The sequence below is a fragment of the Lissotriton vulgaris genome, chromosome 5 (genome assembly GCF_964263255.1).
Source record: "Lissotriton vulgaris chromosome 5, aLisVul1.2, whole genome shotgun sequence".
Lineage (NCBI taxonomy): Eukaryota > Metazoa > Chordata > Amphibia > Caudata > Salamandridae > Lissotriton > Lissotriton vulgaris.
Window position 1 is genome coordinate 1,581,568,488 of NC_141693.1, and position 19,712 is coordinate 1,581,588,199.

A 19,712-nucleotide genomic window follows, 5' to 3' on the forward strand; every position below is an offset into this window, starting at 1 on the left:
GTCACAGTAAACAAAATTGCTAGAGCTATCCCTAGTACCTCACGAGAAGCTACCAACTATCGAAACCTTCTCACTCATAGCAGGGGCAGGGCGAGACATCCCTTTATACAGCAGGTCAATCTTGCAATCTGGGGCATGAGGTCATAGAGATTGGATACTGTAGTATGGCCGTTAGGGTCATTGTCGACTTTGCTAAGTTAACATAAGCTCAGTTGCCATGATGCTGCTTTTGCGCACGTTACTACATGACTATTTTGCAAGACTGTTTGTGCCTTTCATTTGAGAACTGTTTGCTTCCTGCGTTCTCTGCCTGTTCCTAGAGTTTAGTCTAAACACACTGTGCAAGGTCGATAAACAATGCCCCTTGTTATTCTCTTCTGGTCAGACCCTAGCACTTAGACAAAACATGCTACACAGCTACAGATGCTGGAAACCTGTGCTTTAATATTATGGGATTGCATGTTGGTTTAAGACACACTTGGAGAGGGACCTTTCCAGGGAGAAGAGCTTTGCTGTTCCTATGATGTAAAACTACCATCTAGGCACTAAGGTATGGGGTCCGCAGACATAACCCAGAGATCTTCCTTTATATAATAAAACTTCTTCTAGTCAAGGGAAGGGTGGTTAGGTCTTATAGTCCTTTATCCACTGTCTATATATAATGAATTCCCTTTCATAGCCTATGGACTTGCTACAATGCTAACTGTTTTAGGTTTATGCGTATTGCTGTTGGTAGTGGCTTGTATGCTGCATTATAGAGCACGATAGTTAAAATAAACATTGTTAACTATCAGTGACGGACTATTCTTATTGTGGACAAGTAAGAGTGAGTGAGCGAAAGGGTACATTTTTTTACCGCGATTCCTGAGAGTCGGGAGTGTTGTGGGTTGTCCAATCATTTGTAGCTTAGTGATTATGAAGGAGAACGAATGAGACACTATAGCTTGTCTGTTCTGGGATTTTGGGTACTGAGGCAGTAGGAAGGCTTAGACCCTACCCACTGTTTGTGTGCAGAATCCCCGCAACAATACCTAAATCTATCAAGCAATCAGTACGAGGGTCATCGAAATCTGAGGTTCCTAACCACATATGGAATGAGTGTGAGGAGGAAAAAGCGTAAGCAAATATCCTTGACCAATTCATTCACTAAGCGTTTCCTTTGGATAACGGGTGTGGGTATCTGGATGGGAAGCTTTGGCAGAGTTTTTAGCAGGTGGCATACAAGTCCAGTGTGAGAGTTCCCCACCGGTTGCAGCATTGTTGAAAGACTGGAGTGTGTATTTTCCACTCGTGAACTTGCTGCTGTGTCCTGCTGAGCAGGTCCGCTATTGAATTTTCCTGCCTGGTTATGTATTGAATTGTGTTTGCCCACTTCCATATGGTCTGCGCTAGATGTGATAGTTGTATGAAATGGGTCACTTGTTTTACAATGTAATAGACTGTGTAGGGCGGGAGGTCGCTCCTTCCGGGTTTTGGCTGCAAAACTGTGGAATTCTCTTCCGCCCCACATTCGTGAAATAGATGAGCTGCTGAAGTTCAGGAGGGCTATCAAAACGCATCTGTTCCCCCATAGTTCTTAGTATCCAGATCTGTGCGCTTCCGCTCTTGTACTGCTGTGTTGTGTCTGGGTACCCTTTCTGAAGCGCTGGGACGCCCCTTGGCTGGGGCAGCTGTGCGCTATAGAAGTGTTATTAACATAACATAACTGCAGTCACATTGTCTGTTCAGAGAAGGAATTTTATTCCCTGTAAAGTCTGTTAGGAACGCTTTGAGAGCCATATAGATGGCTATAAGCTCCAGCATATTGATGCATTGTTTGTTGTTGTTAGGTACAGTGTCCTTGAACCACAATGTCCTTCATATAAGCACCCCACCCCCATGAGTGATGTATTGCTTGTGATTGTCACCTATGGGATTGGGTCCTTGAAGGCTCTTCCCTTCAGTATGTTTGAGCTGTTCCACCACTGTAGTGCTTGATGGACCTTGGGTGAAACCAACACTAGATCTTTCATGTTCTGCCCCACCCGCATCACCACACTTTTAGTCATTGTGATGCTAAAAACTCTTGGAGCAGTCTTATGTGCAGTTGTGCATGTGGCACTATCACTATGTATGGTGCCATCATCTAGTAGGTGCTTGACTGTTTTGACTGGTAGGTGACGATGTGCCTGAAAAAGACTGCTGATTCTGGAGATTGAGAACCCTTTGCCGAATGCGGTAAGCTGTTCCCGATACTGAAATGCTTATCGCTCCTAGGTATATTTGTACCTGGAGTAGTTGGAAATGTGATTTTGCTGCACCGACAGCGAAGCCCAATTGTAAAGTAAGTTGATTTGGTTTTGAGTGTCTATTAGACACTTGATGTTGTTTGGACTCAATCATCAAATTGTCTAGAAAAGGAAAGACAGGTTTGTTTTACCTTCATAATTTTGCTGCTACTACCGCTAAGCATTTTGGGAACACCCTTGCAGTTATCCCCCAAATGGTAGCACCGTGAATTGATAATGACGTCCACTTGACACAAACCGTAGGTATTCGCAGTGCGCTGGGTGGATTGGCATGTGGAAGTAAGCATGCTTCAGGCCTAATTTAGTCATGAAGTTGCTCTCTTGTAGTAGTGGTATTCTATCTTGCAATATGACCATATGGAAGTGTTCGGATAGTACATAGCAACCGAGTGGTAACACGTCCAGAATAGGCCGTAGTGAACAGTCTTTCTTTGGTATGAGGAAATAAAGGGAGTAGACTCCTTTGCTTTGATGTTTGAGTGGGATTAGGTCTATGGCCCCTTTTAGTTGTAAACTACTTCTTCCTTTAGCAGATGTAGATGTTGCTAATTTAACCTCTGGATATTTGCTCGTTGTTGAGTTAGTTCTAGGCAATATCCCTGCCTGATTATTTGTAGTACCAATTGGTCTGATGAGATGTTTTGCCACAACTGGTGGAATTGGTGTAACCTTCCCCCAGCTTGGTGGAATGAAGGTGGCCTTGTTGGGGTACTCCAACCTCGGCCCACTTTGTAGCCTCCACAATAGAATCCACGCCTTTTGCTGTACCTCACCCTGGTACCACCAAAAGGTCTGTTGCTTTCGAGTTATTGTCTGTAAGGCACCCATGGATTTATTTTGTTGTGTCGGTATAAACTTTATTTTCTCTAGCTGTGTACACAGCAGGCCCAAAGAGGTTTTCCCTATCAAATGGGACATTAAGAATGTACTGCTGCACCTCAGGTTTAAACCCGACTATACGAAGCATGATTAATATATTGGTGCCCCTTGCAGCAGTGTCCGCTCCTTCCAATACACATCTGATTATTGCATTTGATCAGCATTCTCATCTACCAGGCCTTCCCTTCGTTTTCTATATTGACCTGGGCGAGGAGGCATCAGACCTTGCATCTCATCCCAGGTAACTATTGTATCAGGAGAGTAGGACAACTGAATTTAAGATCTTCCAGTGGTTTGCATGCTCTGCCGCTACTCTTGTAAATCAAATGGGAGAGAGGAAAGGGTTGCTGTAGGGGCTAGTTCACTTCCCCTAAATAGTACAATGGATATCAAGAAGAACTATCCCATACTTTAGAAGCTAGAGGCCCATGTGTGGGAAAACCATTAGTTTTTTATGAAAACCCACACCCACCAACCTTGTTTGTGGCATGCTTCATCATCGGGTCCCACCCAAGGTGCAGAGTGCACCTCAGGTGTGCTTCAACGCCCGATTTACAGCGGAGCTGGTTTTTAGTGTGGTAGGTGCAGAGTGGTGCTGTAGTGGTGAAGTTTAAAAACTGTCCATTGGGTCCCTTTTGACTAAAGGTCATATTTTAATTGTGGGCCCTATGGCAGTATTAAAACAAAAGGGGCGGATATGTGTAGAGATTAAATTAAGTCTCTGATATCCTATAATTAGGCTGTTCGGTTTTAGGTTTAACCCTATAACAACTGATAAAACCCCACCAAAAGGAAAATAGCCCTCCCCAGTGTAAATATATAAATACTGAAAAAACACCTTCACAACCACAGACTAACTGCCATTCAAAGAAAGGAAATGGTGAGTGAAAGAGTAATTGTATTTTTTCTTGAAGGGGTCAATACAATGTAACTTTGTTACATAAGGCAGAAGTAAGAAAGACTGAGCTAACATTCTGCTTGAGTTTTGTTGTTTAGGGGTGTCACTGAAGCACAAGTTACTACTTGTGTAACAATATATCTGTAAGAGACATGAGTAAGTGATAGATTCCTTACCTTAGAATATCCCAAGGCGTCAGACTGGATCCGGAAATTTTTGCGTAGCAGTACCCTTGCGCGTCGGTAGGCGTCATCTGCGGCGCCATGATGACGTCGGAGTACTTAGACGCCGCCTCCGTGTGCTGACGTCAGTTCTTAGACACAGCTTTTCAGCGCCAGAAACGCAGAGCTATGCTAAAAATCAACACTGGTGCCTTGAAACTAGGGCCCTGAAAGGGGATGACCCTAACCCTAGATATCGGTTCGCAGAACGGGGAGGATGGGTGGGTCGGTAAGGAATCTATCACTAACTAATGTCTCTTACAGATATATCGTTACACAAGTAGTAACCTGTGCATCTGAAAGACACGTTCGTGATAGATTCCTTACCTTAACCACATGGCTGCTAGGCGTTTTCCCGTCCTGCGCTGGGAATTGCTGTTTTACTTTATTTCATGACGAGCTGGCCTTGTCATCCGCGCACGGCAGGTAAGCGCCATGACGAGCCCAGCTCGTCATTAGCCTCGAAGGGGTTAGAATAGATACCACAGCAATACCAACCCCGGTGGTGGGTCTGCAAACCAATAATCACACCAGAAAGTCCTGGAGGACGGAACGGCCAAAGAAGCCATCCCTCCGGACTTGGCTGTCCAGGCAATAATGTCTTGCAAACGTGTGCAGCGTGGCCCACGTAGCCGCCTGGCAAATGTCCTGCAAGGGCACTCCTCGGCCCACGGCAGTACTAGTAGCCGTGGCTCGAGTGGAATGAGCCCTCAGCCCAACAGGGGGTTCCTTCTTAGCCAAGGAGTAACACGCCTGGATACACAAGATGATCCAGCGCGAGATTGTCCGCTTGTGCACCGCTTTCCCCTTCTTAGCGCCCACGTAACCAACAAAGAGTTGGCCATCCACCCGGAACTGGCGTGTGCGATCCAGATAGAACGAGAGCGCACGTTTCGGGTCCAGACGGTGGAGTCTCTCTTACTCTCTCGAGGGATGCGGAGGCGGAAAGAAGGTGGGCAAGGTGATAGATTGCCCAATGTGAAAAGCCGTGAGTACTTTGGGTAGAAAAGAGGGCCGTGTTCGCTACACAACCTTGTCCGGATGGACCGAAAGGAAAGGAGGTTTACAGGATAGAGCCTGGAGCTCACTCACTCTCCTGGCAGAGGTAATGGCTACCAGGAAGACAGTCTTCAAAGTGAGAAGGCGAAGAGGACAGTTGTGAAGTGGCTCAAAGGGAGCACACATCAGAAAAGTAAGAATCAAGTTCAAGTCCCACTGAGGCATCACAAAGGGCACAGGAGGGAACGTATGTGTGATGCCTTTCAAGAATCGGTTAACAATAGGGGACTTGAACAAAGAAGGTTGATCAGGCAGCCTCAGAAAGGCTGAAAGGGCAGAAAGGTAGCCATTGATAGTGCCCAGAGCAGAGCCCTGCTGGGCAAGAGAAAGAAGAAAGAGAAGAACTTCAGAAAGAGGGGCAGAGAGTATCCACAGCCTTTGCTGTGCACCATGCCACAAATCTGTTCCACCTGCAGGCGTATACCGACTTTGTGGAGGGACGCCTGGCTACCAGAATGATGTTACAGACTTCAGGAGGCAAGTCAAATGGCCTCAACTGTCGCCGCTCAATCTCCAAGCATGGAGGTGGAGACAGGACAGGTTCGGGTGGAGGACCGTCCCCTGCTGCTGCGACAGAAGGTCCTCCTGAAGAGGCAGACGAACCGGGGGATCGACTGACATACTGAGTAGCTCGGGATACCAGTACCTTCGTGCCCAGTCCGGAGCCACAAGGATGACTTGTGCCCGGTCGCGCCTGATCTTCCGCACTCTGGGCAGAAGTGGTATAGGCGGAAAGGCGTACAACAGACCGCAACTCCACTCGCGACGAAAAGCGTCTCAGAGCAAGTGCCGCCTTGGAAATTCCAACACGCAGAACTGATGACATTGCGCATTCTCTTCGGTGGTGAATAGATCTAACCAAGGCTCTCCCCACTGCTGAAAGAGGCCTTGCGCCATGTCCAAGTTTAGACGCCATTCGTGATCCATCATGCACCGGCGGCTGAGTTCGTCCGTCCTGGCGTTCAGAGAACCTGCCAGGTGTTGAACCACCAGGGTCACGCCCTGATGTTCCAGCCATTGCCAGAGGCGCAGAGCCTCCTGGCAGAGGGTCCACGACCCCTCCCCGCCCTGTTTAATGCAGTACCACATGGCGGCGGTGTTGTCCGTGAGCACCAGCACTACACTCCCCCGGACAGAGGGGAGGAATGCCTTCAGTGCTAGACGAATCGCCCGCAGCTCCAAAAGGTTGATATGGAGCCGGGACTCCGCCGGAGACCAGAGCCCTCTGATCTCCGTCTCTCCCATGTGGCCTCCCCAGCCATGGAGAGACGCGTCCATCACAACTATATGCTCCGGTTGGGGAAGGGAGAGGGATCTGCCGCTGACCCAATCACAGTCCGTGAGCCACCACTGCAGCTGTCTTGCAGTGCCCTCCGAGATCAGGACATGGTCGGACAGGTTGCCCTGATGCTGGGCCCACTGAAACTTCAGGTCCCACTACAGAGACCGCATCCGCCACATGGCGTGATGCACCAGAAGGATGCAGGAGGCCATCAGCCCCAGAAGCCGCAGCGTCAACCTGACCGAAACTCGGGATAAAGGCTGGAATACTGGAATCAGAGCCTGTCTATCCCGAACCCGCGCCGAGTCGAGAACCGCTCCGATGAAAAGGAACTTCTGAGAGGGGCACAGGTGTGACTTCGGCACATTGATGGAGAACCCCAGCTGGTGTAAGAGGTCTGCCGTCGTCTGGAGGTGGCTGACTACCGTCTGGGGCGAGCCCACCTTCAACAACAAGTCGTCGAGGTAGGGGGAAGACTGAAACCCCTAACCTGCGCAGATGAGCTGCGACCACCACCATCACCTTCGTGAACACCCGTGGGGCGCTGGTAAGGCCGAAGGGGAGCACGGTAAACTGAAAATGCTCGTGGCCTACCGTGAAACACAGGTAGCGCCGGTGGGCCGGCAGGAGGGGGATGTGGAAATAGGCGTCCTGCAAGTCCAACGCTACCATCCAGTCTCCTGGGACCAGGGCAGCCAAGACCTTAGCCAGAGTCAGCATTTTGAACTCCTCCTTCCGGAGGAAGCCGTTGACGTTCCGTAGGTCCAAGATAGGGAGTAGGCCTCTTTTGCCCTTCTTGGGTACCAGAAAGTAGTGGGAGTAACAACCACGTCCTACTTCTGGCCCAGGAACGCGCTCGATGGCCCCCTTGGCCAAGAGGGCCGAAACTTCCTCCTGGAGAAGCCGCAAATGATCCCCAGATACTCGGTGGTGTGGCTTGAGGAGTCTTCTCGAAGGGGAGGGAGTAGCCCCTTCGGACGATCTGCAGCACCCACTGTCCGAAGTGACAGTGCGCCAGTGAGAGTGGTGATGGCGAACCCTACCCCCCACTGCCGTCACATGGGCCAAAAAGCATGGACTAGGAGGGTTTAGAGGCAGATGCTGCGGGGGAGGGTGTGGACTGGCCTCGCTGTTGTCCCCGACCGCCTCCACGGCGATATCCACGGCCGCCACCGTGCTGGATGGTAGTCTGCGGCGTGTGGCTGGCAGCACGTGTGGGGGGCGCCCCTTCCTTGGTCACGAAACGAGCGAAAGGCACCCGTGTGCTGGCGCGGGGCCGAGAGGCCCAAGGACTTGGCCGTAGCCCTGGAGTCCTTAAAGCGATCAAGCGCATGGTCTGCCTTGTCGACAAAAACGCGACGGCCATCAAACGGCATGTCCATCAGTGTGTTTTGGACATCGGCCGAAATGTTGGCGGACCTCAACCAGGCGTGGACTCTAAACGCCACCGTCGTTGCCATCGCTCTACCTAGTGAGTCGGTGGTATCCAGCCCACACCGGATAGAATATTTGGCTGCATCTCGGCCTTCCACAAGGGCTTGGCCGAGTTTGGCCCGTACCTCCAACGGACACTCTGGCAGCACTTCCGCAACCGTCTCCCACAGAGAGTGGGTGTAGCGGCCCAGGAGGCATGCGGTGTTGGAAGACTGCAGTCCCAGAATAAGGGAGGAGAAGATCTTTTTTCCGTACTGCTCGTACCTCTTGGATTCCCTGTTCGGCGGAGCCAACGGGAATACGGTCTCAGAATTGGATCACCAGGCTCTCGGGGGTGGGGAGGGTGGACAGGAAACATGGGTCGCCCGGAGCCAGCGTCTGGCCACGTTCCTATCTACGGGCGAACCCGTAGCGGGCCTGGACCAAGTGCCCAAAAGAACATCGGTCAAGGCCTCATTAAAGGGCAGCAGAGGCTCGACCGAGCTTGACTGAGGGTTAAGGACCTCAGTGAGGGGGTTAGTCCTCATGGCCGCGACGGGGAGCTCAAGGCCTTGGCAGCCCTCATCAACACCACACTATAGGTTGCCCCCTCCTCCGAAGCCACAGTAGGATGAGAGACAAAACCAGTGTCTGGAGAGGTGTCCAGACCACTGGCCTCCCCAAGTTCCCCTGCCCAGTCCTCCTGAGACTGACACTCTCGGGTCAGAGGGTCCTCAGACCCCCCCCCCCCCCCCCCCCACCCCCCCCCCCATCTTCCTCATCACCCATCTCCTGATACTCAGGGTTTTCAATTAATGGGGCCGGTTCATTGAAGTAAAACTCCAAGCGCTGTCGAAAGCGGCGCCGTTCCGATGTCAGAACCGGAGCGGAGGAGGCATCGGGGACGGCTGCGCCGGAGCAGACACCTGGCGGACCAACACCGGGGGGGAGGGGGGTTGTAAGGTCCACCGGCGACGACCCAGATCCCAAAGCGGGTCCAGTGGGGTCCTGCGAGCCCGGGCCCGAAGGCGTCGGAACCGTTGGGGCCTGCGGCGCCGGCGTCTGGGCCGAAGCCCCCGACCCGCTAGGGGCCCCAGACGGGTCCGCTGGGCACGAAGGCGCCGCAGAACCCGTCGGGGAATAGAGGTTCCTCATGAGGAAGCGCTCGATCTTCCCCGGAGTCGCGTCGTGCCCAGGGACCGGAGGGTGTGAAGCAGGCTGCGACGCCTGTGACTCCGGCGGAGCCGCGTGGGAGGTGTCACCCGAACCCCCGGCCACGTCACATGAGCGTCGGGGGGAGCCAGAAGAGCGATGACGCCTCTTCGACTTCTTGTGTTTCTTACCGGACCACGACTTCGACCCGGAGAAGTGGTGCAGACTCCCGGAGCTGTGGTGGCTCCGTCCCCGCGACCTGTCCCTCGATCTCCCGTGGGACCGGGACCTCTCGCGGCGCGGGCCGACTGCCTGAGTTAGAGTCGCCTGCGCTCCCGCCTGGCTTTCGAAGAGAGGGCCCGGCAGTCGGAGCAGGCCTTGTCGTCGTGGTCGACGCCTAGACAAGTTAGGCACAGGCGGTGAGGATTCGTGACCGACATCGTGCGGTCGCAATCCTCGCAGTGCTTGAATCTGGGCATCCCTACGGCACCGATAGGAGTCGTAAGACTTTGAGAAATGATCAAAAGTGATCCAAAAAGTTAGTCAAAAATTGACTAAGGGTTACTGCTTTTTCCAGATCTGCGCTTGCTGGCGGGGAAAAAAGAAGAACTGACGTCAGCACGCGGAGGCGGCTTCTAAGTACTCAGACAACGTCATCACGGCGCCCACGACGCCGACGACGGACGCGGAGCCGCAGACGTCTCCTACCGACACGCAAGGGTACTGCTATGCAAAAATTTCCGGATCCAGTCTGACGCCTGGGGATATTCTAATCTAAGGTAAGGAATCTATCACTAACGTGTCTCTTTCAGATATATTGTTTCTTCCACCATTAGTGTTTTTTCAGTTGTGTGCTCTTAGGTCTAAAGATGCAGGGTTTAGAAGCATGTTTTAGGTCTTATTTGATTTGATAAACTTTAGAACCCAGGAAATACATTTGATTCTTTCACTGATAGGTAACATGGCCGGTTTCATACGAATCTTTCCCAATATGTACCATCACATTTACCCACAGAAAAAGAATGGATACATTCTTACATTATTGATACATCAACCCCCTTTTCTAGCGAGTCATTATGGATCATAAATACATCAGACCCCTTTTCTAGCGAGCCATTATTGATAGTAGGCGAATTACCAAACTCCCTAGGCTTTAAACATTCAATGCAAGGTGTAGTGACAGGTATATGTGAAAAGAGTGCTGTCACCAAACATCTGTGATTGTTGGGAAAACATGACACCAGATGCTTGGAAAATATGGAACGCAGTGTCACTTGGAATACTGCTGCTAAAAGTTCTTTGATTGGCCTGACAATGTTTGTATTTGCAGTGATTCAGCTGTGTACATGAAAAAGTTATGTGATGACCTGTCAAAATCAATACCTGAGCTGAAGTGCCTCCCTGTAAAAGACCTTGACATTTGCAAGATGGTATGCTGAAAGCATCTTTACAATCTTCAGAGTTAATGAAAAATGCTATTGACTTTATAGTCCATTCTGGTTTCATTATGCACGGGAACTAAAAAACAAATATTTCTAATCCTCTGCTTTGTGTGGCATCAATAAAAGAGTAATTCCAATTGTTTAATTTAGCCAGCAATTCTCTATCCTTGAGGCCATGAATGCTATATTATTCATGTGGCAACCGTTTATAGAATTTGTGCTTAGTGATGATGCCAAAAGCAAGAAATGTGAGGATCTTTGGGCGCAAATTTAAACTGATGCAAAAAGAAGTACACTACTGCATTCTTAGATTTTTACAGGAAAACATGTTTGCTGTAGTGAACATAATAAAAAAACTAGAGTCTGAAAACACCCTCGTCTACCACGTGTTCAGCGTGGTGTAGCTGTGAAATATCTCCTTGTGAGTTGGGCAGGCGACACTTTTAGTGACTTTGGCACTGCAACATGTTCCATGTTAGAATTCTTGCCACTTAGTAAACAAAGAAATGTTGAGGAGAAATTCAGGAAATTTCATTTTACAGTGCATGAGAAATGGCTGGCAATGATGAATAGAAATGTCCCTTCACCAACCACGGCATTTGAAGTCAATGAAGGCTCACTGAGGGCCTCTGTACAAGTTCTACATCTTTTCTGTAAATGGGAATTTTCTCTGGACTTTGTAAAGAACTGATTCACTTTTGACTGCTTCAATAACATAAGGCCCAGTTCAACTTATATCTTGCAGAACCTGTTCCAGAGAATCGCAATCTTCAGGTGCATCAGTATTGGCATGGAAAGCTATGTCAGTAGCCAGAGTTCGCACTTGTGTACTGGCTGTTTTGGCATTGCCTGTCTCAAATGTCAATGTTGAGAGGGCCTTTTCACAGATAAATGTTTACATGGGAAGGAAAGAGCGAGCGTGCATGACCAAAGACCCACTAAAGAGGTGTTTTAAGGTGCACTACAATAAGTTTGATTTTTTAAAGTGTTTTTGAACCTCATACATCCTGTATCCACATTGTCTATACACATGCACTATTAGTGCAGAAAGCAAGCAGTATTAAAACCAAAATGTTCCATAAACACCGGAAAAACACTGTTTTTGTTGTTATTAATGGCGCGAAAATTTTTAACCACTGATGAACATAGTTTTTTACGGTATTGAAAACATTAAAAAAAACACCACCAGAATTTACCAAAAATAGAAACTGAAAACAGGAAAGCCTGCCTATAATAGAAGGTCAGCTCTACATGTTTCAACCAGGCAGAAACCTTTGCTGGCTTTGTTCAGGACCTAATGTGCTAGTATTTAAGTGAATTGACGTGATGTGATGGTCAGGTGTGGTTTTTGTGACCAATGGTGATGCAGCACAAGCTAAGGTGCGGGGATGAGCGAGGTTGTGTCCTCCTAAGGTTGCTTAAAACCTGTTAGAGAGAAAGAAACAGACAAAACGTACATACACATGAACATATAGTAAAAGTTGCTTCTGGTATCCGCACAAAATTGTTGTCACATTTTAGGCGCAGTGTCCTGTATTTCTCCTTCTTCCTCCTCTTGTGGAGAGGGCAAGGGTGTTTGTGGTGACTGGGGGTGCTGAAAGTCTTTGGGCTTATGGCCCTGTGTTCTTGTGGCACTATTTTTGGTGGAGGCTGTGGCAAAGATTGATTCTGAGCCGGTCTCTTGGGATTTTCTTTACACGTTTATCCTGCATAAATTGTTGCAGTTCTTCAAAGACAATGTCTTGCTCTTTGCGTGCAAGTCTTTAGTTACTTAGGAGCCAGTGGTGTGTACTTTGAGTGGTTTTGGAACCCCAGGAAGTTGGACTTTTCTTCTGGTCAGAAGATTGCCCATGTTTTTTAGTCCTCAGAACCAAGGACTTTTGATACCTAGGCGGTGGAGCTCGAGCGTTTCTTCAGACCGGATGATTTACTTGGGGTCCCCTCGAATATTTTTTTCCTTTGAGCGGCAATGAAGTTTCTCTGTGCACTACAGCCAAGGGCATGGGCACCCACACCTCCCTCATGTTGCTTGCCCACCTGCGCTCATCCTGAAGATATATATATACAATTTTAAATTAAGTTAAGTTATTTTTTCCTATTTAGGGGAGACCCCCCCCCCCTCCTACACACCCCATTTTTTAATATTTCCCTCTGTTATGCCCCCTCCAACCCCCTGTCTGCCACAAAAGCATTACACAAAGCCGAATAGCACTCGCATACCAAAGAACTATTTGGATTTGTCAATGCTTTTATTTATTTTTAGCTATACTGCATAGCCGCATGAACAACATGGCTTAAAGAGGAAACAAATCGCTATGACGTGGTCAACGCTAGCTGTGTCATAGCATTTCATTTTTCTTTGCAGAAAACCTGTGCTGCTTTGCAGCATATCTAATAAAACAATGACAAAGCCAACAGATCTTGCGTAGACAAAACCTACTGGCTTTGCCAATGTTTGTTACCATAGCCATGCGCAAACGGCAACAACAACAAAAAAACGCCTGTAAGAGCAGCCCGATGGCCCCATAAACCACTGAACCTGTGTATCCCTGCAGCCAGTAAACATATTAATGCACTTAACACTTCAAGTCCTTCAAGCAAAAGGGCTTGTAAAGTGTAAAGCATTAGCATATTTACTTAAATAGCTGCCTTGTCACATTGCCCCCCCCCCCGAGGGGTCCCATCAGAATACTGATGGGACCCCAGAAGGATATAATTTCAACTGGATCCATTCCCCTTTTGCAGCATGCACACAAAGAGAAAACTTTCTGCATTCTTTTTAAATGAGCACCTGGGGAAGTCTTTCTCTCCGTGCCGTATTCTGCTGTGCGCTCCTGAGAGGTGCTGGGCGCTGTGAAAGTGTAAGGTGCGCACACCTTACAGGGAACATAGGTCACAGCCTACTTGGCATTCTCTGGGCCTGATGTGTCTGCCAGTGAAGCCTTATGCTTCGGTGCCGGAGGTTTGGTTGGTGCAGACTGGGGTAGTGCCAGAGCAGTTACTGTGCCCTTGCTGCTCGATTGGGATCGGGAACGTTCTCACCCCTTTTCGGGTTCGAGGCATACTCACAGTATTAGCCTTAGCCCAAGGGTTGTGGTGTGGCGGAGTTGAGTGCAAGATATTCTTTAAACGGGGTCGAAAGTACTCACGGCAGGTAGCGTCACCTTGGTCCACGACCCTGATACAAGGATCAGCCTCAGCAGCGTATGCCCCTCTTCATGCAATGGAGCGTGTTCTACCCAGAGGATGAATGTGGGCTGGTGTTGACCACCCCAACTCTTACTAGAGCTCTTGCTTCGATTTCCATGTTGCGTGGAAATTCCGCTTCAGTCGCCAGTTTCATGGTGTGTGCTAGGCATCGATTCCTATAGATCTGAAGTGGATTTGTTTTCGAACAATGCGTATGCCGTGCCCTCGTCCTCTTTGTACCATGGAGATAGGCACAAATGACACTTCCTGTGTGTCAGAGTATGCGTATTGGTCCTGCACCAAACCTCATTTCGAAACCAACTCAAGATGGCAAAAGTGCGAAGAATGTGATTCACAGTATGATACACTGCAAGCATGACAGGACCAGTCCAGGATACTGCAAACTAACCAGTGATTGCCAAGGACACCATCATTGTTTCACAAAGGGCAATACCGCTCTATTCAGAAAAAACTGAGCTGCACCTTTAAACCTCCTCATAGCAGAGTGCACAGCGCGGGCAGTTCTTTTTCCACTATGGTGCTACACACCCCAAAACATGGCCTTGGTCCTCATTTCCACATTTGTAACATCGCTCTAAGCTTCAACTTATACTACAACTCCTCAACTTCTGTGGTTCAGCACTTCAGAGCATTTTTGTTTTAATTCACAGATCATTAGGCCTTTTTGCTTTTTACTGGATGATAGAGTAAATCTCATACAGATAAAAAAATGCATGCATATCGCACATTAATTTGGAACATTTCGTTAGCAAACAGCTAAAACCGACAAACCACTCAAGCTAGAGTGGCAGGCATGAAGGTCAACTCACCTTTTTCTTTCTTCTCGCTCTTCTTCTCCTTGGACTTGGCGCGTTCCTTTCGACGACGGTCACGGGAGCGAGACCTTGAGCGAGGGGGTGCCTCTCTGACTTTGTCACGGTCCCACTCCCGTTCAGCCCTGGTGCGCTCACGCCTTTCCATCTCTCGCTCCCTCTCAGCCCACTGCTCACGTGCAGACCGCTCTGGCTCTCGATAATCCACACGGTGCATAAGTGCTGGTGGCGGTAACATCCGAGGGTGAGCCTGAGGTTTTGGTTTCGGCGGCTCTTCCACTTTTGGTGGCTGAGGACGGTCTACCAAAAGGCCCCTGTGATAGTCCAGCTGGGCAACCCAAAGAGGCAAGGAAAAAAGTCACACTCAGTCATAGAAAACTGTGGTCAGTCAAGAAGTGTAAAGCAAATACAAACGGAAGTGGAGCCAGAGGGTGAAGGAGAAGTGAGTGTGACAAAGCGCATAAGAGGGTAAGCAACTAACCTAATTAACGAGTTAAGAGGAATGTGACTATGGGGGCTTAAGTATAGAGCCAATAAGGAAGAGTAGTAGCCCAAGTTGTAAAGGTTAAAAGGAAGCAAGCACAGTTTTGTAGTGTAGTTTTTAAGGCAGATGAACATTTTAAGTGACATCTTAAAATATGAGAAAAAAAACTAATTCTATTTGAGAAACACCTCTCATTCCCATACCTCACTCTGCTCTGCATAGTCCGCATAAAGGAATTTTGGGTTGGATTGCGGCCACTTCACTCCATGAAGAGAGTTTCTTGTTGCTATAGCTTCCTCCAATGTTGAGTACTGGTTGGTGGTAAAAAAAAAAAAAGGATGGTAATTAAAGAAGAACAAGAAAGCATCTGGAACACAACTCCATAGAGGTATGCCTAGGCAGCTTTCTGATCACAGTATCTGGAACAGCAAACATGCAGGACAGGAAGGTCTATGTAGTGGGTGTGTATGTCTGCTCAACACCGGAAAGGGAAAGTCCTGAAGCACAGGATTCCACTTGAAGCTGGGGGCACATGTATGTAAGAAATATTTTTCCTATCTGTAACTCCAGTTCTCCAGTGTTGGTATATTTGATAGAGTCAGATACTTTAATAATTCCCCGTCTGGCTGGAAATACTCACATTTTTAAATGGCAATAGTATAGTATAGGCCTAGTAGCACATCCATCTCCTTTAATGCAATACAAGCTTCAGCCAATGAGGTGGATGTGCTGAGCGCTGTACTCCCAACTAGAGGCTACTAAGGATCTGATTTCAGAGCACATGTAAAGAATAAGCATAATGGTAGTGAGCCTCTGACCATGAGAGAGGAAGAATCTATTAAAGATACCAACACTGGAGTCATATATAATTAGATAATTTCTTCTCCAGAATTGGATCATTCGCAGAGTTATATGCTTGAATCAGAGTAGCAAGCAGTCACAGACTTAATCAATACGCGAAAAGCAGCCTGATCTGCAATTAAACATTGCCCACTGAAGAAACTGCTGCTATGTCCAAGTCCTTGCAGTAGTGTTTGGTGAATGTGAGCCTGTTCTTCTATGCTATAGCTGCGACAGGCACCGGGGAGGAGGGTGGGCGATATGAATGTCAGCAGCCCTACATGCCAAGAACAGATGCATACTGGTAAGTAGCATATTCCGTTCGAGGCATGTGGGCTGCTGATTTCATAGAATGTATAGCAGTCTCTCCCTTAGCGGTGGCTACCTGTGCCAGCTGCAGCAGTTTGAAAAAGAGTTTTTCGAACAGCCTGTCCTACAGCAGCTTGCTGTTTGGAATGAACATCTACACAGTAGTGTTTTGTGAAGGTATGTATGGTAGACCATGTGGCTGCTCTACATATTTCCTCAGAGGAATGTTTACCAGGAAAGCCATAGATGTTTCTAGTTTGCGAGTAGAATGCGCTCTTGGGGGAACTGTTAAGGTGCGTTTTGCTTTTTGATAACATATTTGAATGCACTTAACGATCCATCTGGCTAACCCGGATTTTGAAATTGGGTTGCCTTTGTGTTGTGGTGAAAAGGCAACAAACAATTGTTTAGTTTTCCAAAAATCCTTAGTTCTGTCAATGTAGTAAAGAAGAGCTCTTTTGACATCTAGTGTATGTAGTGCTCTTTCAGGTACTGACTGTGGATTTGTAAAGAACACTGGCAGTTCTATTGTTTGATTGATATGAAAGTTGGATACCACCTTTGGCATGAATTTAGGGTTTTTTCTAAGCACCACCCTATTTGCATGTATTTGGATAAATGGCTCTTGAATAGTTAGGGCTTGCAGTTCGCCAACTCTTCTAAGAGAAGTAATCGCTACCAGAAAAGCCACCTTCCATGTTAGAAATTGTAATTCACATGAATGTAACGGCTCAAATGGTGGTCCCATCAGTCTGGTTAAAACAATGTTCAGGTTCCAGACTGGTGAAGGTGAGTGTTTTGGAGGAATGATTTGTAGTCCCTCCATGAATGCTTTAATTGCTGGCACTCGAAACAGCGAAAGATGCTGTCTGTTTTGAAGATAAGCTGCTATGGCAGCTAAGTGTATTCGTATAGATGAATAAGCTAAATTGCAACGATGTAAGTGCAAAAGATAGCAAATTATGTTTTGTGTTGAAGTATCTAATGGGTTTGTCATTATTGTTACAATAAATGACAAAACGCTTCCACTTTGAAGCGTAACATGCTCTAGTAGCAGGTTTTCTTGCCTCTTTGATATTATTCATGCAGTCTGGAGGCAAGTTTAGGTACCCAAACTCTAAGACTTCAGGAGCCAGATTGCAAGGTTCAGCTGTTGCGGATCTGGGTGCTGTATGTGTCCATGGCTCTGCGTTAGAAGAGCGGGTGTTAGATGCAGTCTTTGATGAGGTACCACGGAGAGTTCTAGAAATGTTGTGTACCACGGTTGCCTCGCCCATGTTGGAGCAACTAGGATTAGTGTCATTGGATGCTGGTGTAGTTTGCGTGCCACCAGCGGTATTAGTGGTGCTGGGGGAAAAGCGTATGCAAATTTGCCTGACCAGTTAATCCATATCGCATTCCCCTGCGACTGCGGGAAACTGACGGCAAAGTACGGGCATTTTGCGTTTTCCGTTGTGGCGAACAGGTCTATGTCTGGTTGTCCCCACTGTTGGAAGTATGGTTGTAGCACTTTGGGATGAATCTCCCACTCATGCATCTGGTGGCTGTGTCTGCTGAGCAGATCCGCTATTTGATTGTCCTTGCCTGGGAGGTGTTCCGCCATGAGAAAAATGTTTCTTTGAATGGCCCACTTCCACATGCTTTGAGCTAGGTGTGACAGTTGTGGAGAGTGTGTTCCTCCCTGCTTCTGTATGCAATACATTGCCGTCATGTTGTCCGTCCGGATCAACACAGTCTTGTTGCACAAATGTATTTTGAATACTTTCAGTGCAAGAAAAACTGCCATCAGTTCTAGTAAGTTGATGTGCATTTTTTGTTGTGTTCTCCATAGGCCTTGCACTGTGTACTGAAAGACATGGGCTCCCCATCCTAACAGGGATGTGTCCGCCGTCATGACTATCTGTGGTACAGGCTCATGGAACAGTCGACCTTTGCAAATGTTTTGTGGTTTCCACCAATGCAGAGATTTGTATGCACGACTGGTTACCAACACTAGGTCTTTCAATTGTCCTTGAGCCTGGTTCCATTTAGGTGCTAGGCACTGTTGTAGCGGACGCATGTGTAGTCGTGCGTGAGGGACTATGTATATGCACGAAGCCATCATGCCTATGAATTGCATAAACACTCGTGCAGAGAGCGAGTGTTGTGGCTTGAACTTTTGGATGAGCAGTTGCATATTGTTGATCCTTGCTGTGCTTGGGTATGCTTTTGCTGCTAGAGTATCTACTGTTGCTCCAAGGTATTGTTGTACATGGGACGGCTGCAGGTGAGATTTTGGGTAGTTCAGCAAGAAGCCTAGACTGTGTAGGAGATGAATGGTCTGAGACATGTGGCTGGCACATTGCTGGGCCGACTTTGCTTGTATTAGCCAGTCATCCAGGTACGGGTAGATATGAATATGCTGTCTTCTTAGATGTGCAGCTACTGTTGCTAGGCATTTTGTGAACACCCGTGGGGCTGTTGTCACACCAAAAGGAAGGACTTTGAATTGGTAGTGATGACCTTGTATTGTAAACCCGAGATACTTCCTGTGAGCCGGGTGTATAGGTATATGGAAGTATGCATCTTTGAGGTCTAAAGTTGCGAGGAAGTCTCCTTGCTGCAGCAGTGGTAAGAACTGTTGTAGAGTGAGCATATGGAAATGCTCTGATAGAATGTATTGATTTAGGGGCCTGAGGTCCAATATTGGTCTGAGAGACCCGTCTTTTTTGGGGATTAGGAAGTATAGAGAGTGTACCCTGATGTTGTATTGGTACTGGTTCTATGGCTCCTTTTTACAGCATACTGATAACTTCTTGCTGCAATAGGTTAAGATGTTCTGTGGACATAGAACGGTGTACGGGTGGTGACCATTGCTGTTGCAGCCACTCCTGTAGTGGTCTCATCTTTAGCCGAACATTGGGGACCAGGTGGATGCATGATGCCATCATCCCCCAGATCTTGCTCACCGTCCTCACTGTCAGAACTTGCCCCTTCTGGTAGTGACGTTTCTCCCTCAGCAGGCTGAGTGTTCTCTTCTCGCTGGGTGTCACTCTGCATTCGACCGTGTTGATCAGGGCTCCCAGGAAGATTTTCACTTGTTCTGGGTCCATGGAGCACTTTCTCCAGTGGATGGAGAAGCCCAGGTTTGTGAGCGTTCTTGTGACCTGTTCTGCGTGAGCTTTGCATCTCGTGTAAGAGCTTGCTTTCACGAGCCAGTCGTCCAGGTAGGGGTACACGTGTATACCCTCCCTTCGTAGGTGTGCGGCCACCGCCGCGAGGCATTTGGTAAAGACCCTTGGCGCTGACTTGAGCCCGAAAGCCAGGGTTGTGAACTGGTAGTGGTCTTCGTTCACCTTGAATCTTAACATGTGTTTGTGTTTCCTGTTCATGGGGATGTGCAGGTATGCGTCTTTCAGGTCTATCGTGGACAAGTAGTCCCCG

General features: G+C 48.1%; 1 protein-coding gene across 3 annotated transcripts in view; it reads right to left on the reverse strand.

Annotated features, from left to right (window-relative positions):
* Window positions 1–19,712, reverse strand: part of ACIN1 (apoptotic chromatin condensation inducer 1) — a 947,610-nt gene that overhangs the window by 58,494 nt on the left and 869,404 nt on the right. For all 3 annotated transcript variants that reach the window (XM_086923671.1, XM_086923670.1, XM_086923673.1), the window contains 2 exons: window positions 15,344–15,451; window positions 14,654–14,984 (listed from right to left, as the gene is read on the reverse strand). In XM_086923671.1, the coding sequence (XP_086779797.1) occupies window positions 14,654–14,984; window positions 15,344–15,451 (439 nt within the window). The remainder of the gene's footprint in view (window positions 1–14,653; window positions 14,985–15,343; window positions 15,452–19,712) is intronic.